The sequence below is a fragment of the Lynx canadensis genome, chromosome D3, assembly GCF_007474595.2.
Source record: "Lynx canadensis isolate LIC74 chromosome D3, mLynCan4.pri.v2, whole genome shotgun sequence".
NCBI lineage: Eukaryota > Metazoa > Chordata > Mammalia > Carnivora > Felidae > Lynx > Lynx canadensis.
The window spans coordinates 48,645,198-48,671,878 of NC_044314.2; the positions used below are offsets into that span (position 1 = coordinate 48,645,198).

At 50.0% G+C, this 26,681-nt stretch overlaps 1 protein-coding gene across 1 annotated transcript in view; it reads right to left on the minus strand.

Annotated features, from left to right (window-relative positions):
* Positions 1-2,994: 2,994 nt before the first annotated feature.
* Positions 2,995-26,681, minus strand: part of CABLES1 (Cdk5 and Abl enzyme substrate 1) — a 113,777-nt gene continuing 90,090 nt past the window's right edge. Inside the window, exons 5-10 of the mRNA XM_030336768.1 lie at positions 26,211-26,307; positions 24,748-24,904; positions 23,502-23,605; positions 8,389-8,495; positions 6,975-7,182; positions 2,995-3,822 (exon numbers count right to left, since the gene is read on the minus strand). Of these exons, the coding sequence (XP_030192628.1) occupies positions 3,682-3,822; positions 6,975-7,182; positions 8,389-8,495; positions 23,502-23,605; positions 24,748-24,904; positions 26,211-26,307 (814 nt within the window). The 3' untranslated portion in view covers positions 2,995-3,681. The remainder of the gene's footprint in view (positions 3,823-6,974; positions 7,183-8,388; positions 8,496-23,501; positions 23,606-24,747; positions 24,905-26,210; positions 26,308-26,681) is intronic.

Here is a 26,681-nt window from a genome sequence, read left to right on the forward strand (position 1 = left end):
CCAATGTCAAAAGTACCTTTCAGCGAGAGACTGGTGGTATGTTACTGTTGTTGAATTAACCATCTCCAGTGTCTGCCTCTTTTTCTATCTTAGATAACTCTGTATGATAGGTGGTTATTTTTTTTTAGACAAAAAGGTTTTCTGTGCTTATTTGGAACAGTGACTCTAAGACATTAATGTCTGTGGATCTTCATGAAATCTCGGGAAGCTGCAGATTCTGCCTTTGGAACAAGCCCCCAGGTGATGTCGATGCTGTGGTCCTTGGACCACACTTTGAGTAGCCGGACAGTAGTGGCGATGGTATGTAGGCAAGCACCTTACTTGCCAGGGGCGTTTGCATGCTTCAGCCCTGTGTTGCAGACTTTCTGGAGTCTGTCCCTTTATGGGGTGGGGGCTCTGAGCTAGCACTCTAGCATTCCGCAGGGAGGTCCTTTGGCAGTAAGATCATTTCTTTCACCGACCCTTGGTGTTAACGACACGTGACTCCGGATTTATAGCCTTGATGTTTCCTCTCTTCCCCGGCTGCCAGCGCTCTCCTACCTGGCCCTGTCGTGACGTGGCCGGCGTGGTCCTTAACAGCCCTGACAGCCTTCAGAAGAGAAACTCAAGACTACCCCTAGGATGCTCCCCTCATACACCCCATTCTTTGAAGGACTCCCCCCTCCACCCCATCACTGGACATGACTAACAGGTAACAAAACTACCTGGCTCAAATGTTCTCCAGCAGATTGTAAGGTGAGGGTGGGGGGCATGGCAGCTTCAGGCTCTGAGTTGTGGAGGTGGCCAGAGGGAGAGGCCTGCCGCCCTGAGCCAGAGACGTCTGAAACAAGTCAGCAGCAGGGGCTGTAAGTTTTATTGTTTGCTGTTGGTGCAGGAAGGGGACAGGACAGAGTAACAAGGAGATGGGAAGGGATATCCAATGTCACCTGCTGCCACATCAGGAGGGTAGGTAGGGGCTGTGGTATGGAGTGGTTTATGTGCAGTAAGGGACCACCCCGAAACGGGCCTGCTGGGTGAAGACCATAGAAACGGGAGTAGGGGGGAGGTTTAAGTTAAAAACAAGAAAACCCCACAAAACGATCAGCTTTGCATTTGGCGTGTTTCCTGTGTCCATCTAGGTTTGACTGGGGGAAATGGAGGGAAAGGAGTGACCTCTGCCGTCACTGGGCTGGCTCAGGCCCCCCTGGGGCAGCTGCTCTGGGAGGCGGGGGCCCCTCCTCCCCCGTGGCTGCCCTAGCCTGTCGGCTCGGTTGGGTTTCATCTCTTACCTAACAGTCCAGTCCGAGGAGAGGCCAGTCTGGGGGAACCATGTGAGGCAGAGCAGCTAGTGCTAGCCTGTGGGACATGTGGCCGGGTGTGGCTTCCCCACAGACATTTGTGCATGGGGAGAGCTGGAGAGGCATCGCAGCAAGTCTGAGGAAGCTGGGCTGGCAAGGGCTAAACCCGCCCCTTGTGGTGGAGGGTGAAAGGGCAGAAACTCACGGTCTTCTAGAACAGTCTGTGGAGTGGCCTCCTCTCCACACAGACTCAGGCTCCCTGACTCCTAGTCAAAGCCCTGGGATGTACCAGATTATGGGGGCTGCTCTGGCAATGACCGTCCCTTACCTCGGTCTCATCCTCCTTTACCTTCAAAAAGCTCAGGTTAAGGACAAGCAAAAAGAAGCCTTTTGACAAAAATCTTTCCTTCTTAGTACCCCTCCCAACTAAAAACTCCCCACTCAACAAATCCACAGGCCAAAATAGTTTAAAACTGTCTTAAAAAAAATGGACCAAGTTCAGCTTGCTAACTTTGCTAAAAACTAAATGGCCCCCCATTCAAAAATACTAGCCTGATTTAAGACACAGGAAGGACCTCGGTGGCATGCGTTACCCTATCAGATGTCCCTCTGAGCCTGGCAGGAGATTCAAGGCAGATGGACAGTGGGGAGCTCCGTGGGCAATTTTAGATGCTAGTGGCCTTGCTCCTCAGAAAGGCTTTCCATCTGCCAGGCACTCACCAGGGAGCCGAGCAGGTGGAGAGTCTGGGGTGGCTTATCAGAGAGCAAGTGACAGACACCAGGAGGCGAAGGTCAAGAGCATGTTTCCTTCAGGTGACAGAGACGCTCCAAACACTATGCTTCGTTCCCAATTTGCTTCACGAACAGCGGGTGCCCCTTACACGTTGACTTAGAGATCACGTTCGTCTAGCCCCCACCTGTCTTACAACTGAATCCAGCCAAGGAAATGCGTTGGCAAAGTATTTAGTACGAAGTTCAGTTAACTCTAGGACTCTGGAGCAGGGGAGTATTCAATCTGTTCTCTCCCCAGCTGTTCCTTGAATTCCTGTCCTGTGTGGCGATTTTTTTTGGCTCCACTAACCAAAGCTGTGCACGCTCAGCTTCCCTGTCACCCGTTCTCTGGGGTGACCTGAGAAGCTCCCACTCTGTGTGCAGATGGGGACGGGGCAGGGCATGAGGTGACTGGTGACATATCTGCATCTACACATACACACATGTATATAGAAACAAAATATTTTAATTCTTTTTACATGGCCACAGGCTTTCTTGTCAGGTGAACTCCAGCAGGCACCTCTCGTGGCTGCAAGGGGATGGTGTGGTGACGTCATCCCAGCCAGTCCATATAAGCTACAGTCCCCATTCGGCACAGCCAGCCTTATGTGGCAGATACGTCGCTGCCTCCTCAGGTGACCGAACCGCAGCTCAAGAGCAGTTTATCCCAGAGGTCAGAAGCCTCGAAACACCCATCATGCGTCTTACCCCTATTCTGGAATCTTATAAAACATTTATATATATATATATATAGCACAATAAACGTGCTTATTACGCACTCTAACATAGAGTACAGGAACACACACCACAGAGCACAACCCCAGCCGTCTCCACGGTGGGAAAAGTGCGAAGGTCAAACGCATACACAAGGTGTGGCAGCAGAAAGGTATAGAGCACCACGCTCCATGCCTTTCTACACGACCCGACACCGCGAACTTGTCGTCACCTTCTAAGGGCAGGGGATGCCAGACAATCTGGTGTGGAGCGGAGAGTTATTACGATCCAGAGCTGATCTAGAACTAACTGCTGAAGGTCAGCCTGGCTCACGACCCCAGGTGGAGGTCTGCTCTCTGGCGGGCGGGACCGGCTTTGGGGGCCGAGGGCTGACGTGATATGTCAGACACACACATTCTCACACTCACACGCTCCGGGGGAAAGTGCATTTCCAAGAGCTGATACGAAAACAGATTGGCACACTCTTTTGACACAGTGAGGGTATGTTTTCAAAGCGTTCCCCCAGCTGCTGCAAATTCTCCTCCCCGCTCTGCTCTAGAACTTTGCACTGAGTTGGACCAGGTCTGGAGAGAAGGCCCTGCACCGCACTGGCGAGGTCTGTGCATGCCCGGGAAGAACAGGGAGGGGACAGCTGCAGAGTGTCGCCAGGGGAAAGGGGAAAGGCCCTGTGCCATCTTATGCACGGTTCTCCCCTTCCCCTGCTGAGTAATAAACTGCTCGTGGGTCATCCCAGCTAGCCAGACCAAGACTCCCTGAAAAGTTTCCGGTACTGCCCTACACGAAAACATGTGGAGAGGAAAAAAGGCTGGTATGTCGAGTTCTACTTTTGCATTTCCAGTAGTAAGTGCTGTTCTGCAAGCTCAGAGGAAGTGGTCCCTGGCCCTTCTTAGGGCCTGTGCTAGGAGCTCTGCACCAGGCGTCTGTAATGGGGCATGACCTCGTGCTCCGGCAGATGAAGAGCAAACTCCAAGGCCACTAACACTGGGAATTCAAAGGCAATCAGTTCTCGTCTATTCAGCCGGAACTTCTCTTCCAGTTTCTGCAACAGAATGAAAGGAAACCAAGAGCATATCAGCTTTGCAATCAAAGTCCTTGCCTTTCTCCACATGTAAGCTCCCTACCCACCAGCCCATGAGTGTTTACAGAGAAACCCATTACAGGCAAGACTGTGGAGGAAGAAAGGGAGGCAGGCTTCAGCTGTACTTCCCGCTCTCAGTCCTGGTGAAAGAATCGAACGTCCCCGAGGACCCACGGTCCCACGACTTCATTTACTCTCTCAATAATCTTATAAGTTCAATGTGACATTTATGCCCACTTTACAGAGGAGAGAAAACAGGGTCAAGTGGGTAAATAGTTGAGCCTAAGGTGAAATGGGACAGTAAATGGCAACGCTGAGATACCAACTCAATTGAGATTTCAACTCCACCTGTTACAAGTAGCTTATTCAGGCTTAGAGGGAAGACTAAAAAGATCGCACATCACCTACAACAGCAATGACCACCTGGGAAGTTCAGGATTGGGTGGGCGGACTCTATGTAGTTTGGTCCTTTCACACACGAAGACCCAAGACCTGTTGAGATCAGCTCCCTTCCAGGGTGTCACACAGCCTGAGTGTGTGCATGTGAACGGCCGGAGCACGCGGCTGTGTTTAGCTTGCACCCAGGGGCTCCCCGCTGGCACCAGAATACACACCATGAAGCACTTCAGCCATCTCTGTGGCTGGGGGGGGGGGGGGTGCGGGGGAGTGCGAAGGTCAAACACACACGGTTTGGCAGCAGAAAGCACCACGCTCCATGCCTTTCCACACGACCCAACGCTGAGAATTGGTCATCTTTGTCCCATTGGCAGTAGGGGTAGAAACAAACTATGTCGTCTAAGGGCAGAGGATGCCAGACAATCTGGTGTGGGGCGGAGCTCAATCCACCCAGCTGTGGGCGCTGCTGGAGTAGAGATGAAGGAGAACGACCAGGGGAGGGTGGGCAGGGAAGGCCTTGTTTTTGCCAGGACACATTCTGCTCTGGCTTAGCCGGTTTGGGCTTAAAAAACAGAACAAAACTCCCCCGCAGAGCCATTGGTGGCCACTGATTATAACAGGGCTGGGACCCTGTGTCAAATTAACTGCTACTGCAAATGTGAAAACCACTGCCTGTATATCCTGCATGGACACACTGTCTGGTTTATTACTCGGCTACAACTAAATGTACACAACCTCACACTTGTCAAGATTATTAGTTCAGTTAGTATCTACGTAAACCTGTTGATTCTCAGATTTAGTAACCAAAGTTCCCCTCCATGTTCCTAAAAGTATATACTATACAAGCTAGAGGATTATGCACCATTTCTTAGAAGCAGCAAAGCACTGACCTAAAGAACATTCTTTCTTCCACTGATGGATGAACGGATAAACAAAATGGGCAATACACATACAGTGGAATATTATCTAGTCTTAAAAAGGAAGGAAGTTCTAACACACATTACAAAATGGATGAATCTTGAAGACCTAATGCAAGGAGATAAAGCCAGTCACAAAAGACAAACAGTGTGTGATTCCACTTCCGTGAGGTCCCTAGAACAGACTAGCTCAGAGAGGCAGAAAGCAGAATGCTGGTGGCCAGGGCCTGGGAGGCAGAGGGAGTGGAAAGTTATTGCTTAATGGGAATAGAGTTTCAGTTTTGCAAGATGAAAAGGTTCTGGAGCTGGATGGTGGTGATGGCCACAACAATATGAGTGTACTTAATACCACTCAACTGTAAACTTACGAATAATTAAAATGGTAAATTAAAGCAAAAAGAATGCTCTTTCTTATGTGGGGAATACCTACATCAGCTTCCTTTCTGCTCTCCTTTGCCACGGAGACAGCTGCACAACTAGACATAAAGGGCATCGTGTTAGGCATGTCTTGTGTTTTCTGTATTCTGAGGTTTGACATCTGGGGCCTTGCTGATCCTGGAGGCACGGCCACTTTCAGGGTCAGCCAATTCCTAGAGAGGGTGGACAACCTGCCTGGGGGCACACCTTTCATACCCAAAACAACCGATCCAAGGCCTGCACCCCAACCTTCTCTGGGCCTCTATCCACCCGCCCTAATGACGCAGGGCCAGGAGGTAAGTAGGGCGGCCCCCATGCCCTAAAGTCTACTGAAATTAGTCTAACTATCCAGTCCTAAGCCTGCTTAGGCTGCCTTGCCTGTTCCTTCCTGTGGAAGCCAGAGTGAAGACTCCTGCCCCCAGTATCCCTTTCTCCCTCCGCCTCCTAACCAACCCTGGTACTTCCCCACATGGCCCCCCCAAGGTATGCTGCCTACCCCGCCAAATGCATGTTGGCACCCTATCCTCTAGCATGATATTAACTGGGAGGCTTTAGGACATGGTCAGGTTGAGGAGCTGATACGTGGAGTCCTCACAATGTGATTGGTGCCCCTGTAAGAAGAGACCAGGGAGCCTGCTTGCTCTTTCTGTGCAAGGGGAGGACACTGCGAGGAGGAAGCCATCCACAAGCCAAGGAGATGACTCTCACCAGGAGGTGAAGCAGCTGGCACCTTGGTTTTGAACTTCCCAGTCTCCAGAACTGGGAAAAACCAATATTTAAGCTGCCCTGTCCATGGTATTTTGTTATGGCAGATAGAGCTAAGAGACTTCTTTTGGGAACTGTGTAAGCTAACTTTTCAATGGCAACTGTCTCCTGATCTGTTGGCTTTACTATATCTCAAATTTTCTATGAATACACTGTATTTTAAAACGGGCATTCACATATCCATCTAAGATCAAGGTTGCTTTTCTTTGATGGGGCTCTCCTTTAAAAGAAGCTACTACTGAATCAAACCCACACCTTTCCCCAAAGACGAGGCAACTAAGTCCACAAGAAGCCAAGGTCTGATGGACACGCTGTGGGTCACATTGCTCATAAGTCCCCTTTCCATTACAGTGGCTTCTGTGGCTTTGAGAATAATTTCACCCCTCATGGTGTCCAAAAATTGATTTTTATGGCCAGACCCAATATGGGGGGGGATCTTGTCAAAGTGGATCATCCCTCTGTTCTAGGACAGCCTTAGATGTGGGGCCAGACATCTGCTGCAGGATGACCTCACGGCCCTGGTCTCGCAGTGGCTACTAACAATCGGAATTCTGGGCGGGATCATCGACCAGGCTCTTCCCAGGTGCTCCCTCAGCCAACAGGACTCAGGTCACTTACGTCAATTAAATGCTTGACTTCGTGTTTTTTGAGGTCACTTCCGATTTTGGCTGCTAATAGTACACATGCCCCAGCACAAAGCTTCCGGTTCTGTTTGTTTAGCTTTCCCTTGAGGGCGAGCTTCTCAAAATAGACAAAGGCCATGGCCACCGTGGGCTCCTCAAAGCCGCAGTCCTCCTGGGCAAGCTTCCGCATCTCTCGCTTTAGACTAGAGAAAGACAGGAAGAAAGGAAGATTATTAGAACTTGGGAGTTTCAGAGGACCCCAAAGAAAAACATTAATCCATCCTGAAAGCATTTCCTTTTTCTCATTCCCAGAATAGTGACGTGGAATCGGACTAAATCCCTAGGAGTCAGAAAATTCCATTACATGTGGGCAACAGACTTAGGCTGCTGGGGCTCTTCTCTGCTGGTGGAATTGTATAGACGATGTCAGTAAGGGACACAGAGGACCCCACTGAACCCAGGTGGTGTCTGAGAGTCTCTGGGAACTAGGAGTAGAGCTACCCAAAGGGAAAGAAGAAAACTATGATGGGGAACTATGATCATTCCAGAGAGGCACTTTCAGCAATAAATTAGGTGCTTGGTATCAACTCTGCTGAGTATCAGTCACGTTCAAGAACCATGACAGAAGAGGAGTTTAGGCTAACAGCACAACAGCCAGTGTGCTTAGGAACGCTGCCCAGCTAACGGACAAAGTGTGAAAACTTTTTTTTCTTACGTCTCTGGCTTGGAACATGCCAGAATCAAATCAGTATTGGGAGACACAGCATGTAAATATTGGCACATACTCCAACACTGTGTTGGCGTATAGTCTAGCCCTCATCGCTACGCGCACTGAAAATCTGTCCTGGCACGCAGATACAACATCAGTCAGCTCCTCTCCAGCCTGGCAGATGTGGGTCACCACAAAGTCAATCCAATCAGCTGTAGGGGAAATACAGGCCTGATTTTACTTTGGCTGTTTTACTAACTGCTTAAAGCTTAAAGGTAGGGCTTGGCTGTCAACTCTTGGGTGGACGACTGTGGGTGAAGCATTACCTCAAATGCTGTGATGCCTACTCTTTTCTGTTTTGTCTACACTGGAGAAAACAGGGAGTGGTAGGTTTCCTATTCTGAGTTTTCTGTAACATAACTCTTACTGAACTGATTATTCTTTCACTTAAGGAAACCACCCTCAGATGCATGTCAAGAGCTCATGTCAAGAGCTCTGCCATCGGTCCTGCTTCCCTTGGCTCTCACTCATGGAGGCAGGGGTCAGCCAGCATCAGATGAGCTTCTTTTTGCTGAACATGCCTGTGTTTTATTTCCCCAGAACTACAGGAAGAACCATCATACAAAGCGTGAGCTTAACGCATGCCAAGTGAGAGTCGGAATGGAAAGGAAAGTTCAAGTGGATGTCGATCCTCACATACCTCCTTATTTTGCTGAGTGTTAGTTTAATGTGAGGAAATTTCTCCTTGAAGGTCTCATTCATGTCCTTCTTGAGATCTGAGGGCTTCACGTAGTCAATGACGGTGGTCTGTAACACATCAGACAAGCCGGGTCACTCATTAAAATAAGGGTTCTGGGTGGCAGTTACGTATACGTTACAGCCACCTCACAACTTCTGACACCACCAAGCAATGGGGAAGCCAAGAGGAGAGCCACAGCATGGGCCCTGTTGAACCCGAAAGCCTGAATGGGACGTGGTCTCTGGAGATAGATGGAATCCCTGTGACAACAGGACCTGGTGACATCTGAAAACACCGGCCTCGAGACAATCAGGAGTCAGTGTCTGGAAAGAGTGGAGCCCCTCCTTCAGTTCCTATAGTTCAGCCTGTTATTCATACAGCATAGTGTTTATAGCATCGAGTGTGGACCCACACACGTGGGTTCAATCCACACTTAACTAGTCGTCTGGCTGTGGGACACTTCCACAACCCCAAACATCAGGTTTCACATCTGTAAAATGAAAACAGTTAACAATACCTACTTCATATGACTACAGGAGAAGTAAAGTGCTCTGTGCGGTGCATGGCATACAGCAAGCACTCGATAAATGTTAGCTATTATTTTTTTTAACTGTGGCAAAATATACATCACGTAAAAGGTACCATCTTAAGCATTTAAAAGCATGCAGTTCAGTGGCATGAAGGACACTCACATTGTTTTGCAGTCATCACTGCCATCCGTCTCTAGAAATTTCATCTTCTTGCAAAACCAAAACTGTGCACCCATTAAACAATGCCCTACCCCTCCACCCCCCACCCCAGCTCCTACTGGCAACCACCATTCTGCTTTGGACCGGACTTCTCCAGGCACCTCATTCAAGTGCGATCACACAGCATTTGTCCTTTTGTGCCTGGCTTGTTTCACTCACTATCGTGTCCTCCAGGTTCAACTGCAGTGCAGGGGTCACAATCCCCTTCCTTTTTAAGGCCGAATCACATTCCATTGTGCGTACTTGATGTCAGCTATAGTTAATAGTCCTTTAAACCTTGGGTTTCCTCCTCTCCCCCCACCTCACCCTTTTAGCAGGCTCCATGCCCAACGTGGGGATTGAACTTACAACCCCTAGATCAAGAGTGGCATGCTCTACTGACTGAGTCAGCCAGGTGCCCCTCCCCTCCCCCTTCCTCATCCTATCCGTCCTTAAGACAGGTTCCTCCAAGCCTCTTCTGAGTAGCCAGGTCTTCCCTGCTCATCTGTGCTCTACACTGTTAACTCTGAATCAGACAGTCTCTGGCTCGGTCTCACCAGCGTAGCCTCATCCCCTCTCAGGAGCGTGCTTTCAAAGGGCAGCAACAACGCACGACTTCTGGCTGGCCATAGCCAGAGGCAATAGCCTTCGCCAGGCAAAGCCAGAAAAAGAAGAAACAGATTCTGACAAGAAGGCCCGTTCCCATGGATGTCTGCTGCCAGCCTCTTCACGGGCAACAGCCTGGCCTTTTCCAGAAGATGCGTCAAAGGTTTCCTCAATGGTTCTAACAAAGGTTGGCAACTATCTGTAAACACCTCTATTCAGGAGATGCTTGGTTGGGCAGGATGTTCATTTTTATTTTCTTCAGGATTTTAATTTAAAAAAAAATTTTTTTTTTCAACGTTTATTTATTTTTGGGACAGAGAGAGACAGAGCATGAACGGGGGAGGGGCAGAGAGAGAGGGAGACACAGAATCGGAAACAGGCTCCAGGCTCTGAGCCATCAGCCCAGAGCCCGACGCGGGGCTCGAACTCACGGACCGCGAGATCGTGACCTGGCTGAAGTCGGACGCTTAACCGACTGCGCCACCCAGGCGCCCCTTCAGGATTTTAATTTTTAAGCAATCTCTACACTCAGCGTGGGGCTCAAACCCTCAACTCCAAGATCAAGAGCTGCACACTCTAGGACTGAGAGGGGCCAGCCAAGCACCCCTGGATGGACAGGATTTTAGCACGGGCACATGAAATGCCTCTGGTGTCAGTCAATAACCAAGAGGAAACAAAGAGCAAGCATGTCCAAATTCACACTGATCTGAACGGCACCTTCTGAACAGCAGCTTTGGGGACTAAAAGCAAACCAGAGCAACAGTAACTCAAACAGTTGCACTGAACTTGTTCGGAACTTTCTCAAATTCTGGGTGGAAGTAGACTTGGGGCAATGCCCGGAGTCCTTCCTTGGAGCCATGTCTTTCTAGCCCTATCAAGAAGGCTCTCCCTCAGCTGGCCCGGGACATGCCCATCCTGGTAGCCACCGTGTGCACCTGCGACGTGCCAGCAAGGGGCAGGGGAGTGGTGATGCGGCAGCAGTGTGCAAACATACACATGCACACGCACTTGCATGCAGCGACGTTCTGCTGAGCAGCGAGGCAGAGTGCACGGGACTTCATGGAGGCCACTTACTGCCAAGGTCTGGCAGAGAACGCTTCCCCTGTGGCAGCCCTCCAAGATGGCTTTGTCATCCCGAACAAACATCTCCTCTGGGCCGAACAGGATGTAAGAGTTCTCACTTAGGAAACAGGCAGAATGGGGAACTACGTCTGACATTCTTATCTCAAGCTGGACCCACCGGCCAATCAGCCAATCCTTCTGTTTCCTAAACACCCAGCCCCCCACCCCTCTCTTCTACCCCTCCCCAAGCATCCTGAACTCTGCGACAGCCTCTCCTACTCTTCCTCGGCGGATGAAAGCTCAAGGTTTGCTGTGACATAAGCAGGCTCAAGCAAACACTCATGGGCCCTTGTTGGGGACTGAAGCCCTGTGAGCCCCAAGCAAGGATATCCTAGACTGGGAAGGGTGGTCTGGATCCTTCTCTGTGGCAACCACAGCAGCCCTGCTTTTCTCGGTCTTCTATATAGATCACACAGCACTGCTTGCTCTCTCACCGGCAGAAAAGCAGCTTGTAGGTGCGTTCCAGCCACCTCATCTCACAGATGTGGAAGCAGAGGCTCAGAGGGGTAGAGGGGTAGAGGGGTGAAGGGGTGAAGGGGCAGGGCCAGCACTGGGAGCCGGGTCTCCCAGCTCACCACATGCACTGACTTCCTGTTTCCCTTCTCTATCGGGCCAAAATGAGAGCAGTGGACAGCCTGAGACTGCCAGCAGGTGGAAACGTCTAGGGTGCTGGTCAGTGGCTCTGCCTCCAGCAAGCTGGGCAACTCCGAGAAAGACGTTTGACCTCCTTGGGCCTCACCTTCCCTTCTCTGAAATGAGGGAAGAATACCTCCTGTGGCTGCTTCATAGGTTTGTTTACACTGAAGATCAAACAAAGAGAACAGAACGTACCTAAAGGACCCTGGAGAATTTTATCGAGAACACGGAAATGGGAGATGGCACAAAACAGGGTTCTGCTCCAGGCGCACAGAGTCAGGGTGTGAGGGTGGGGCCCTGGATCCGCATCATGATGTCACCCAGGTGACTTTCCTACGCATCACAGTCTCCTCCCCTGGCTAGCATCCAGGCCACTGTCCCAGTGATTCATCTTCACATACGCTGTGGCCTAGATACCCAGCCCTCTCCTGGGAACACGCCTTTTGCCGTACTTTCTACTCCTTTACAGCTAGGATTCCAAATACAATTCTGGTGCTTCCTGTCCAGTGCTCCGGCACGAGGAGGCAGCACTGAAGCTGAGGCCATGCTTCTGTTGATTCTGCTGCCAAGAAAAGTCATGGCGGGAGCCCTGGTTTCCCACTCTACCGGTGTAGACCACAGCAGGGCAGCACGGATCTGAAGCCAGGGGCAGTGGCAGCTTCCTAGAGGTGGAAACACCACCATGCCTGAAACCAGCAGCTGGTGTAGCTTCCCAACCAGCAACTGCGGGGTGTGTGGGGGGGTGCTGATCAAGGATGAGGCAAGGCACAGCTCCCCTGCTGGCCTGGCTCTGCAGAGTGGGCTCAGGATCATTCCTGAAATCCCAGCTTAGGTCGTCTTGTCAGCCTCCACAGTGATTCTAGAAGCTGTTTAGTGTCCTGTGATAAATCCTTTTCTTTGTAAACTAGCTCACAAGGATGCTCTTCTTCGTAGTTGAACCATAACTGATGCACACACTACATGGGTAAGGGCAGAGCTGCTGAGTCCTCTAAAGGCCCCAATGTCCTCAGTTCCCTGGGGCACTGAGTCTTGCCCCGGGCCCTCACACACCACTTCCTGACCAGTCCTAACTTTAGAAGGACCCCATGAAGACCAAGAACCCCACTCAGCCTGCAGCCCTGGGCCCAGTCCTTTCAGGGGACACTCTTGTTTTCATAAGCAGCCCTGTCCTAGCTCTTAGGGTACAGAGCAGGGAACTACTTTTCCTGAGGGCAGGAGAAATAGACATGTGCATTTATTTCAAGGCTGGCCCTGGAGATAGGGGGGTGCGGGGGGGGGGCAGTGAGCTGATGCTGTGAATCCCCCGACCAGTGCCTGTCCCCTAGTGAGGGCAGCACACGGCAGCCACAGGGATGGCCAAGCCCTCGAGTTCATCTCCTAGAGCTGTAGAAGCGGCACTCCGTCACCCTGGTAGAGTTTCCAGCCATATGGCTGTGCCCTAGCCACTGTTCCCCCAGCACGGAGTGGAAAGCCTACTGGCAGCCTGGTCCTCCGCTTATTATTTGGCCGTCACTGGGCTACTCTTTGGGTCTTTTCTAAAGTAGATATGGTGCATTTTGGGGTGGGGGATCTCTGCAAACCTCCACCTGTGTCATTTCCTGACCTCCAAGTGGTTGGCAGCCTCCAGGATAGTGTGGAGAGGGAAGGTACGGGATAGACATGAGAGAGCTGGGCCCAGCATTTCCAGGGTGGCTGCTCTGACAAGTCCAAGGGCATCTGGGGAAGGGGATGGGCATACGGACTCCTGGAGGCTTCCTGCTGCCACACCTGAAGCAGGTGCCCAATGACACCGCCATTTCAGTTCACTTGCTTACATGGATGGCGGTGAGGCAGGCTGGCTTCAGGGGCGCGGAAATGCCTCCAAGACTCAAGACTGGTAGGATGGTGGTGGTAAATTGTGGACGTATCTGAGCACCTAGGCGGACTGAGAATGCAAAAGTGGTTGCATTAGTTTCCTGTGGCTGCTGTAACCAAGCACCATCAACTGCGAGGCTTAAATAACAGAAATTTATGGTCTCAGTTCTGGAGGCTAGAAGTCTGACATTTAGGTGTCAGATGAGTTCTGTTCCTTCTAAGACTATGGCTAGAATCCTTCCTTGCTCCTTCCTAGCTTCTGGTAGTCCCAGGCATCCCCTGGCTTGTACATGCGTCACTGTAGTCTCTGCCGATCATCACATGGGGTCCTCCCCATGTGTCGGTGTTCACATGGCTGTCCTCTATCTCTGTTTATAAAGACACCAAGTCGTGTTGGATTAGGGCCCACCTTACTCCAGTACAACTTCATCTTAACTAGTTTATATCTGCAAACACTCTATTTCTAAATGAGGTCACAGTTTGAGGTACTAGGGGTTAGGACCTCAACCTGTTTTTTGGGGACACCATTCAAGCCAGCGCAGTGGCGCTTGCTCATAATGGTGCTGCTACACAGCCTCTCTGTTCTTCCCAGGCTGGACGTAGCTGCCCCCACTGGCCTTAGCTCTGACCCAGGCAGGAGGTGTTTGTTGGCCTTGGCCTCAGTCTGAGGGAGTACTTTCCATGGCTCTCTCTTCGGTCTTACTTTTCTCTCTTTTTCTGAGCTGTGGCTCTGTGGGAGAAGATCACAAACTCTGGAGCCAGAACCCCAGGATTCTGTGAAACTGCTAAGTGTTCTCTGCTTCAGTTTCTTCTTCTGGCTTCTCCATCATCTGCTTTATGTCAACAGCTGCAGGACAACTGGCCATCTGTAGGGCTCAAATTCAACTGCTTGGGGTACACAATCAGGGCAGCTGAGTGGGAAGCCCCCAAAGCGACCATCTGCTTCCAGACCCTTACATGCTGCACCCTTGGGCCCACTGACCCATACTGGCCCCGCATGGACCAGACTCTGTGTATTGGGCAAATCACCCTGAGCCCAGGGCCGCTATGTCAGGCAGTTTCCAGAGGAGATGACAGTCCTTGCTGTCTTCAGCTCCAGTTCCCACTGAGAACCACTCTCTGGAATACAGCAGCCACAGTTCCACTGCGTGGTCCTATCTGTCTTGGGGGGCCATAAGAGATTTTGATAGGCTGGACCTCCTGACCACCTGGAAGGCACCTCTCCTCCTTCCAGTGACAGAGGTGAGTGAAGGTGGCAGTACTGGAGGCTGAGATATGGGCACGGGGTAGTTACTCATTCCTTCTGGCTTGAGAGACAATGAATTAAAAGTGAGGCCAGTGCTACGTACCAGCTCTCCTACGAGTCTAACTGTGTAAAGACTCCCAATGCCCAGGTTTTGCCAGCACACATCACTACAAATCAAAGTGCTAATAACCAGGCTGTGGTTCCTTCCTGGTCTGGGACAGACCAAGTGACCACTGTTTTCCATGCCACCTAATTCTAGGCCATAGGATTTGCCAGACGTAGGGCTCCTTGTGGCCCACTGCAGAGGCTGACAGCTGGGACAGGCCGCATGGCAGGCAGACAGCTCCAGCCCTGTGGTGCTTGCAATTTTGCAGAGAGGGCCATTCCACTCTTGGGATAATAGGTAGCTTCAGTGCACTTTCGTGCAGCTGCCTGGCTGCAAGGAAGCTGTGTGTGCACAGCCACATAAAAGGGAAGAGAGGAAGGTCAGCTGGGAGGAGACTATCCCAGACGCAGAATGTCCTGAGACGCAGTTTGGAAGGGGACTGGCCTGCTTGAGATAGGAGGCACAGTCAGGAAGGCTCAGTGGGGGGCTGACACCACGGCTCCCTTCCGAGATGACAAGAAAAGATGGTAAGACCAGAACTTAGTCATCTAGCTGGAAAAGTCTACCATATCTATTGTGGACATACTGAGACACCTTTTGCTTTTTAAAAAAAAAACAGAGATTGACTTATGTTAGGAGAGAGGGAAATGACCTTGACCCGCACCTGGCCCATAGCACCAGTCACAGCGCTGTGCAGTGGGGGCCTCACAGTGGGGTTGGATGCAACGGGAGACAGTGGAGACAGGCAAGGCAGGCAGGTGTGTGTGGGGGGTACATGTACCCCAATGACAATGCCGGAGAACAAAGAGGGGCTCAGAGCTGGTCTGGTTTCAACAGAAACAATATAAAAGGTGCTTCCATTTTGAACCTGAGAACTTTCTCCTTCCTTCTCTATCCTCCTGCCGTGCACATCTCTCCAAGCATTCTTACAAGCAGCTCTGAACAGATGTGGGCTTGCTGTAGACTCTGCTAAGGTTCCCTTCTGGGTCACAGGATCCCCTGGGGGCAGAACATTCCAAAGGAAGGATGGGTATCGGGCAGTGATCTCTGCAAGCTCCTTCCAACACCAACAGCCACTGCACGGCCGGGGCTATCCTGCCTGACTGCACTTGTCCCCTGTCCATCGGCGCTCCGAGCTCAGCAGGGCACTGGGAAGCAGATGTTCTGTGCTCGCTAAGGTAATTAAGCAGAGTGGTGGCCTCACCTAGATCAATCTAACCACGAACAGCTGTGCATTTCAGCTCTTCTACGCATTTTTCCTTTTCCCTAAGAGGACAGTAAATCACAAGGAAAACTATGGGAATGAGCAGAGGGCCTTCGCAGCCCCGGGCAGCATTTGTTGCTATTTCTACCCATCGGATTCCAAATGCATAATCCCGGATTTACTCTCCCTCCCTTCCCCTTAGGGGAGCAGCTCTTCAATTTCCCTTACCAAAATGAAACCGTTTGCAAATCAAGGAGACAAACCACAGGAAAAACTGCTTTTGCTTCAGGGTTACACTCTTACATGGATTTACCAGGAAGGGCAAGGTAGGCATAGAGCTTCAGGTATTTGTCAAATACTTATATGGTCCTATAGAAACTTCTAGAGTCCACTCACCTGAGAGGACACTGGGTAGGTGTGGCTTTAAGTTCACACACATACATAATGTATTTGGATGCACTTTTACTATTTTTTAAAATGTTTTATTTATTTTGAGAGTGAGCGAGAGTGTCTGCGGGGCAGAAACATAGGGAGAGAGAATTTCCAGCAGGCTCCATGCTGGAGATTAGGGTTCTCTCTCTCCCCCTTCCCTGCTCATACTCACTCTCTCAAAATAAATAAACCTTAGGAAAAAAGAGATCACAAAATGGGCACTAAACCTGAAATAAACACACAGAAAGGAAGCAGATGCTACAACATCTTGGTAAAATGTAAAGCTAGTATTTCATTTTGCATTATTTAAAAAAATTTTTTTTTTCAACGTTTATTTATTTTGGGGACAGAGAGAGACAGAGCATGAACGGGGGAGGGGCAGAGAGAGAGGGAGACACAGAATCAGAAGCAGGCTCCAGGCTCTGAGCCATCAGCCCAGAGCCCGACGCGGGGCTGGAACTCACGGACTGCGAGATCGTGACCTGGCTGAAGTCGGACGCTTAACCGACTGCGCCACCCAGGCGCCCCTCATTTTGCATTATTTTTATAAGAAAAAAAAAGATTAAAAGAAAACCACAATACTGATGCATGCTACAGCATGGATACATGCTGAAAACATTATCCAAGTAAAAGCCAGACATAAAAGGCCACATGGTATATGATTCCATTTTTATGAAATGTCCAGAATAGACAAGTGTCCAGAAAGTAGATTAGTGGTTGCCCAGGGCTCAGGGGGTGGAGGGTTAAGGGTACAGGGGCTTCTTTTGAGGATGATGAAAATGTCCTGAAACTGATTATGGTGATGGCTACACAACTTTGTGAATATTCTAAAAACCACTTAATTGTACACTTTATTTAATTTTTATATTTTAGTAGGCTCTACGCCCAACATGGGGTTTGAATTTACAATCCCAAGGTCAAGAGTAGCATGTTCCACAGACTGAGCCAGACACCCCTGAACACTTTAAAAAAAGTGAATCGTAGGATATGTGAATTACATCCAATAAAGCTGTCACACACAACCCCTTCCTCCCAAAAAAACCCTAAAACCAAAACACAAAATGCACCACATAATGCAATAGGGCATTTAAAAAGGCATTTTATTTTGGGGCACCTGGGTGACTCAGTCGGGTGGAGCCTGCTTAAGATTCTCTCCAACCCCCCATTCTGCCCCTCTTCCCACCTCATGTGTGGGCTTTCTCAAAATAAAAAAAAAATAATTGTATTTTAACACTTGCATCAAAAGCTGTGGGACAAAGATCCCACTGCTCAGCTTCTGTGCAGGTGCCTGACAGATTTTCCCTGGAGCTGGGGAAGCTCTAAAGCCCTTCCAAGTCTCCAGAAAGGACTAGCACTTTGGTTATTGTAATGACACATTACTTTTCCTAATGAGGGTCTCCTGAATTGAAGGAGCTTTTAAAGCACCTTGAAACCTGAGGGCCTTACAGGGAGGAGCCCCTGGGGCTCAAGCTACTTCATCTTCTCTATAAACCCACACTGCAGACAGGTAAGTAGGAAATCAAGACAGCTTGCGGTGAAAAAGACATACAGTGAGGGAAAGCTGGGCCAACTGCCTGCCACACAGAAGGCTGAATTCGTCTTCCTTTGGTTGAGTCTTTATTATCCACTGCTCAGCATTTCCTACTGTGCGGAAAAAGTTCTAGGACACATTCCCACAACACTGGGGAGGTCTGGGGGTAGGAAGGAGGGGTTTTCCTAGGAGTATTTAGACTGTAATATTAAGTAAATACAAGCATAGGCACTTTATCAAGAAGATCAATCCAAGAGGTGTCCTCTCAAGATTGATACAGATATCGTAAAGGTTATTAGTCGGTTTTTTTTTCTGCTGTCAGAACAGGTCGAGAGGGACTTCTTCCTGAGAAAGGAAAAGGATCCAGAAATCCATTCAAATAACCTTAACTCTGTTGGCACTAGCTCAGTCAGCTCTTTTGCCTACTTTCTCCTCTTAATTGCTCTCCACACCCATAAAGGGAAGAAAAAACAAAACCACTACTGACTTCAGCTGCCAGGTTCTAATGATAAACAACCACTCTCTGGTGAAATTTTAATGACAGGCCAGGCGGCGCATAAGGCAGGAAGCCCCCGCTTCTGACTCGAGGCCTCACGGCTGCCCTCACCACACTGAGAAACACCATCATTAAGCTAAGGCCCTGTGAGAACCCACATGCAGCCAGGAGGCTCAACATACTTTCCTATTCTGTGGTCACCGTCTAGAAACTTTAGGGCCAAAACCACAGGCCCTACTTGTAGCTGAGACTTGGTTTCCAGACCTGCCCCAGGAATCTTTTTTTCTTTACTTCAAAATTTTCCCTTTGCCCTTTCACGCTGGCTAATAGTGGAAGTGACTTGCGTACATCAAGGTTAAAAACCAACCTAAGTCTATGTGTGAGGCCAGTTTTAAAGAGGTGCCACTTAAACTTTATATGTAACAGGCTTCTTTCTAGGCCTCAGGGAATTGTTTGCCTCTGGAACGCTTCCACTTTAAGACATGTCCCAACTGTGGCAACACAAGCGGCCTTTTCATATCACACTTAGAACACACAGGAATGAAAATATATGTCCAACTACATCCCGGCTCGCTAACATCACCTACATAATGACTCAGAAAGCCTACTCTTAGGTATTTATCTGTCCAAGAGAAATGAAAATATATGTCCACCAAAGACCTGTAGAAGAATGCTCATAGCTGCAATATTCATAGTGCCTCCAAACTGGAAACTATGGTATACCCATACAATAGAATCCTACTCAGCAATTAAAAAAAAACAAACTACTGACACCTGCAACATGAGTGAATCTCACCTATTAAATCGTATGAAAGAAGATGGGCCAAAAAAAAAAAAAGCACATAGTATATGATTCCACTTATTTAAAGTGCCAGAGTAGGCAAACTAGTTTATGGTGACAGAAGTCAAAAGAGCAGTTGCCTAGGGACACTTGGGTGGCTCAGTTGGTTGAGCTTCCGACTTCAGCTCAGGTCATGGTCTCGCAGTTTGTTTGAGCCCTGTGTCAGGCTCTGTGCTAACCAACAGCTCAGAGCCTAGAGCCTGCTTTGGTTTCTGTATCTCTCTCTCTCTCTCTCCCCCCTCCTCTGCTCATGCTCTGCCTCTCTGTGTCTCTCAAAAGTAAATAAACGTTAAAAAAAAAAAAAAAAAAAAGCAGCTGCCTTGCCAGGAACAGGTGGGAGGGAGAACAGGATGGACAGGAGGGAACTAAGGGGAAAGAAATGTTCTATCTCCATTAAAGTAGAGGTTACAAAAATCATGGAACTGTACATTTAAAATGTGTACATTTGATCACCTGTAAATTACACCTCCATATGAAAAGAGAAAAAAAGTTAATGGCTGCCACTGGATGTGATGGGGTGAAAGGTTTAGCTCATCACTTTCAAGGCTGCCTGATTCTGCAGAGGCCACACGAACATCTCAGACCCTGAATTTCCACAGAAACAGAACACTCCAAAACACTGGACAACAGTCCCTGGCTCTCCTGAGGCCTCTGCTGGGCTGGCCTCACCTGAGCTGCCCTGGGGACCTCAGGGAGATAAGCATAGGCAGCAGGACCCCACAGGCCTTGGGAGTATTAAGGGAGATGGGCATCTTCCAGCAAAGGCCACTACAGGAAGCCCCAGAGAGGGGAGAGAGGAGCCGGGGTGCACAGACTTTGTACAGGTCTGACGTCCACCCACCGGGGGTGCCCTGCCAATGATGAGGGTTCACATCCCAAGAGGAAAGCTCCAAGGCTGGGTTTCTCTACACAGAGGGCCTCACACCCACCTACAGGCCAAGATGTGCCTCAGACCCTCAATGAAGGTTTTCAACAGCCTGGGTCAAGTAACCCTATACCTCTGTCTACCCTGGTAGCCAGAGCCTATTACAAGCACAGTTCCCTGTGCCCGGGGTCGAGTAGGTATGGAACGTCTGTCAGGATCATCATTCTATGGGCCTGCCTTCTCCACCTGTGCGTGTGTGGGAGTATACATGTATGTGCATGTGCGTAGAGGGAAGGACAGTGACTTTTACTGTTAAAAATCTTGATTTTATACACTCGCTCTCTTCCACCCCTTCTACATGACAGTCTTGTGCATAGGCCCCTCCCACCAAGGCCTGGCAAGGCTGCTCCTTCTTACCCCTCACACTCCCCTTCAATGCTATGTCCTCAGGGGAGCCCTCCTGCAGGCTGGCCTCCAACCTCCACCCCCCAACCCTGCCCCCATCATCTCCTAACCACTTTTCTTCACCCTCCTCCTGACTGCAGTGACTTGTCTACTTGTTCACTGTCTGACTTCCCCACCCACTAGAAGGTTGACGAAAACACTATGTAAGGGAGCACCTGGCCTGACACATAGTAGGGCCTCAGTCAGTATTGGCTGAATGGACAAATCCTATGAGTTCAAGCAAACCAACACGAATCAAAAACAAAACGCTCGCACTTACTCGTGCAAGTTCGCTGCATGTGAAACAGCTCTATTCCATGCCTGCTTCTAAACAGGAAGTTTCCTGGGAGCCAGTCTGAGGCTCTTTGTAACACATGACATGCACATCAGTGATAGAGGACTATGCTGGAAAGCAAATGCCCCACATTTTATCAAAGTACCAATATCTGTGGCCAGAGTAGGAGACGTACATCTTATGGAGCTGACTAGGAAATGCGGCTCACAAGCAATTTCGTTCTCTAAAACGTGTACTGTTACAGGAAGCACAGGCTGTAGATTCAACGTGGTGAAATGAAAAATGAGCCAGTTGGGAACATAAAACAAGGAGGATAGGACGTATATGCTGACTTGGCGAATCATCTGGCACACCGTCCAAGGACGAAAAATCATCTGTGTGCACAGGCACGCAAATGTAGACTGTGGCCCAGAACCTTAAAGCTCACAGTGAAATCATTTAAAGAAAAGAAGATGTAGTACCAGCCTGACACCAGGCCTGTAGAAGGAAAGGTCAATGTTATCACCAGACAGAACATGATCTAGAGAAGAGCTTCCTACTAAACCCCAAGGTCAATCAAAAATAGTGCCCCCCTCTTATTCTCTTGGTTACCTAGAAATCTGGTAACCTGTTGGCCCAAAGAACTATTTTCATGCCCTACCCCAAGGTCAGCAGTTCTGCCACTGACTGCTGAGGGACATGGGGGTCACGGGCCAAGTGAGAAGAGGACCAAGCCAGGAGTTCTAGCCTCGGCCCCCACTTCCTGTCTGGCAACTATGACAGCCTCACTCAAACTCCCCGAACCACAGTTTCCAGCCCCGTCACTTAGTGAATAAAAAGCAGTGAACATAAAGAATCTTAGTCTTACACAAGCCATGACGTTTCAGTTGCTCCCTCCTTAACATTAGGGCGATGATTCTGATAATTTATTACACACTTGTGGGCTAGCTTACATGAATAAACTCTGGCTTTGTGAAAGAAGTAAATCATCTTTTTTTTTTTTTTAAGTTTATTTTTAGAAAGAAAGAGTGTGAGCATGGGGGAGGAGTAGAAATAGAGAAGAGAGAATCCCAAGGAGGCTCTGCGCTCTAAGCACAGAGCCAACATGGGGCTCTATCCCATGAACCGTGAGATCGTGATCTGAGCCGAAATCAAGAGTCAGATGCTCAACCAACTGAACATCCAGGTGCCCCAAGTAGTATATAATCTTAACAGGTCATAGAGTGGAATAAAAATTACACATGGCTCTGGTCTTGCTTTCTGTGTTTAGGAGGTGGGGGAAGAGGATGGGAGAGTAAGAAACGGGCAATTTTTTTTTTTTTTAATTTTTCAACGTTTATTTATTTTTGGGACAGAGAGAGACAGAGCATGAACAGGGGAGGGGCAGAGAGAGAGGGAGACACAGAATCGGAAACAGGCTCCAGGCTCTGAGCCATCAGCCCAGAGCCCGACGCGGGGCTCGAACTCACGGACCGCGAGATCGTGACCTGGCTGAAGTCGGACGCTTAACCGACTGCGCCACCCAGGCGCCCCAGAAACGGGCAATTTTAAACTAAGTACCTCTGGTAATTCATTCAGACTCAGCACAGCGTATTAGAATAGGATATATGCTGGAAAGCCACCGGCAAGGTCCCGAGTTCTGCCTGCTGTTCCTCTGATGTCAGCCACTTGCCAAATGTTCAGGGGAGAAGGAGAGGCTGGAGCGTGGAATGCCACTGCTGAGAACTCTCAGCTCAGAGCGCGTGTGCAGGGGCTCGTTCAGTAAATGGGCTCCTGGCCCTTGCTTTTACAGACACATGAGCCCAAAACAGAAGAAGGACCCTCTGCTCCCTCCCAAAGTTAAGGCCGTGGAGAGCGACAAGGGTGGTGGAGGAACAAGGGAACCAGAGCCGGGTGTTGTGAACTGTGCCCGCCCCATCTGGGCCCATCAGGGAGGCAGCAGGGGCATTCCAGGTCAGTGCTCTCCCACCCAATGTGTGTGGCAGGCCTGGCGTGGCAGGTTTCCCACAAGCTCAGCTCTCTCCTCCTCCCACAGCTGCCCAGGATCTGCCGGCCGCTGAGCTGGGGCAAGTCCGCCCCAAGAAAGGACACACGACCCCATCAGGCCCCATTGGTGTCTGGAGAAACGGCAGCCCAAGTGGTGGGAAATGGTGGTCAGCCAAAAGCAGAAACCGAAATTACACAAAGGGAAAAACAGGAAGAGCCCATGAAGTAAAAATGGCAGGGGAAGATTTTGCATTTAACGCCCACATCGTCCTACCTTCACTCTCCCAGGAGATAATTCTGTCATCGGGAGCCCAGTGCCAAACGTTTGCTCGGAGCGCACATGGAGACCTCCAGTCACCATCGATCTCCAGACAAAGCTGAGCTTGATGGGCCCGGTCCTCCCCTAGCGGGGCCTACGAATGTATAAGCTCAGTTGTGTCCCCTCAGAGGTGAGGTCCCCAGCACCGAGCTGGGGGCCAAAGTGGTGTACACAGGCCAGGTGACCAGCCCGTGCTGGTCCTTCCGTAAGCAGCTCACACTGCTTGAGGGGAGACCTCAAGAAGCTTCCCTGGCCAACCGGCGTTTGAACAAGCCCCCCTACCCCAGAGAGCAGCCATCTGTTAGGGTGAGAATACCACCTCCAAGCTACTCTTCAGAGGCAGAGGGGGTGAGCAAAACGGACTGTTTCTCCCCCGCTACTCACCATGTATGAAGGAAAGATCAGAACTCGCTTGTGCTTGCCACAAGGCCACTGGGGGTCATCCAGGAGATTTGGGTCATAGTCCGTGAAGTCTCCCAGGTCACTACCTAAGGATCACACACAAAATGATCAATAGGGGCCCCAGACTCTCAGAAGCAGAGGTGGGGTACAGGGGGAGTGCAAACGCCCAGTACAAAGTTACACCGATGCAAGGCTGGCCTCCGGCCATTTAGCCCAGAGTCACATCGCACACTCTGACCCGCAGGAGACGTCTCTGCATGCCAATGAGCTGTATCCCCTGCAAAAGGGTTCACCAAATACTTAACATTCCATTGTGACAGGTTTTCCACCTTAGAAAATTATGTATGAATCTCCCTGACCTGGGAGAGCACAAAACCTCAATGGGCGTGAAAGATACAGCAAACAATGAGATCACAAAATGTGGCACTAAAAAAATGCATTTGCTAAACCTGCAGATCAAATTGGTAACTCCAGTGGTGCCATGTGAGCAGCACATTTGTGGTGTGAGCGCCTCCAGGCAGGCCACCATGTCTGTACAAACACAGACAAGAGCAGGCGCCAGTGCAAACAGCTGTACGTGGCCAGAGTCGGTGGATACACCAGGACAGTATGGCCAAGCTCAGCACCTGGGCAGGCCTGAGGAACTTCTGGCTCACCTGGAGTTTCTCCAAGAGTGGAAATAATACTGCTTCATACAGTTTTCTCCCTTGTTCACTTCTTACGGAGGTGTGGAGGCCAAGCTGGAAGCAAGCAAGCCTTCCTTCACAGGCCACGTTAGTTCACCCACCACGAGACTCATAAAGTTCTCACACCTGATCCTGTGTTTCTGGCCCATTAATTGAAAAAGCCAAATCTGAACACTGTGAAAATATAGGCAAGAACCAGGTTGAGATAAGTTGGTAGATTATCTCTGAGTGGTAGAGAGAGGCTGAAGGGAGCGGGGTGGGTCCAGCCATATCTGCACGATACAGCATATGGCATTTCTCCTTGTGGGAGCTTGAGAGTCAGTGGCTGAAATATCTCAATGGTGGGGTCCCCCTATGGCCTGGCTCCATGGCCACACGCATGGCCTAAAATCGGGCTTGCCCAAAAGTCATGTCACCCGTGGGATGAGCTCACGCTCCAGAGGCATGCTTCCTCCAGTCTGCACACAGAGAGACCCACGCACACTGCGCACCGAGGCACCTTCCACCACGCGCTGCCCGGGGCCAGCCCGGCCCAAGGTTACCTGTGTCGAGGCTCCCCTGGGTGCTGCTTGCGCGTCCTATGGAGAGGCTGCGGTGGCTCAGGTTACGGAACTGGGAGAAGGAGGAGGTGGAGTCTATGGTATTTCTCCGGGCTCCGAAGGCATTTGTGGGTAACAGAAACTGGGTGTAAGAAACAGTCTAAAAGGTGAAGATAAAAATGGACAAAATGGATTATTCCCAGACAATGTTAGGTTTGCATCCTGACCAAGCTAAGTTATCACACCAAGTTCACATCCATATTCTTAGCTCTGCCCAAGGAGACCTGAAATCTGTTTTTGGCATTTATTGGTGCCAAAACCTAAACTCAACTGACTTAAGGCTAGGTAAAAGTTTAAATTTATTGTACTTTGGGTGAATGCTCATGTCCTATAACAGAAATATTAGTGTTTGGTAACCATCCCAGAAGCTGTTGGGATGTTGTGTAATACAGGAGGCACATACCACACATGGCTGTTTTTTTCTGAACAGCACACGAGTTTTAATGACCCACCAAGTACGGAATTCCAAAACACGTCAGGCTCCAAGAGTCTCTGATAAAAGGGCTGTGGCCTCCTGCATGTTTTTTTGGCAGATGCGATCTCTGATGCTTGTTTCTAGCTCATCTCTCTCATTCCCAGGTGAGCACTCAAACTTCAGGAATGGAGATGGAACAAGTGTTTTTTTGTTTCACTTGCTTGGAAAAGTGCACCTCATGCACGCCTACTTGTGGTTCGGGGCTGATGCCGTCTGGGCACAGTGGGGACCAGTTGTTCCGGGAGAGGGGCTGTGGGAGGTCATGTGCTGCCCCAGCAGCTTCAGGTACCCTGAGATAGCTTCCCCAAATACTTGCACTGTCTCCACAAACAGGCTTTTGAAGCGCTTACAAAGACCACCTGGATCGAGCACCAAAAGGTCAACTTCATCTTTCAACCTTCACTCCTCAGGCTTCCACCCAGCAGCTCACTCACTGGGTCGTGGACAGGGAGGAATGCGACAGCCTTCCTGCTAGGTGCTCACTATGGTTGACAGACTCAGCTTCTCAGGACCACAGGAAGCCCTCTCCCCCCCCCCCCACCCCCCCCACCCCCCCCCGCAAACTTTCTAGTAGCAAGAATGCTGCTGGCTGACAGCATCAGTTAATGCATGTTCAAACCACCCGTCACTCCATTCCAGAAGAGGCACAGGTGTGCTTGTCTGAGACAGTGGTCAGTATCATGGATTCCATCATAAACTGTGCTGGAGGAGAAATACATGTGCTATTTCATCACTGGCTCGGGGGTGGGGGGAGGCAGGGTTCCACATGCACGCTAGGGGAACAGGGATGGGCTGGCATCACCCACCAGGAAGGGGCCCCAGACTCGGCTCCTCCACCACGAGCAAGGGTCCCGGTCTGTCACGCTGCCTCTGCTTCCCAACCCTGGGGGTGTCGGCACAAACCTGCTGGGTGGAAGCCAGAAAGCCTTACCTTCCCATCAGCTCCCAGCTCCACGCCTTCAAGGCCAATGATCTCTTTCAAGCTCACGGCACCTGTTGACTGTTTCCCTCCATCCAACTTCAAATCCCTGGGGAGGACAAGCCCAAGAAAAAATGCTTTGGTGTGTACCCAAAAGAGCCATGATGATGTTTACTATACACGACACCACAGTCACACTGACAAAAATGACCAAGCAGTCCCTGGCCAACAGCATGTCCCTTTGTCCTGCCTCTGAGGCCCATTAGCAATACTGAGGACAGTTCTACCTTGGTTCATCCACTTTGACATAAATGAAATCCAATCAAACAGAAAGCCTGAAGATGAAAGTCAGTTTCAGAAGCTGATGGACCACTGATGTCCCTCTCTGCTGCACAAGGCCCCTTTGCTGAGAGTCATCTTACCGGAAGCTAGACAGCAATCTCTGGGTATGGTGGGACAATGGTTCTCTTGGGCTCCCACTGC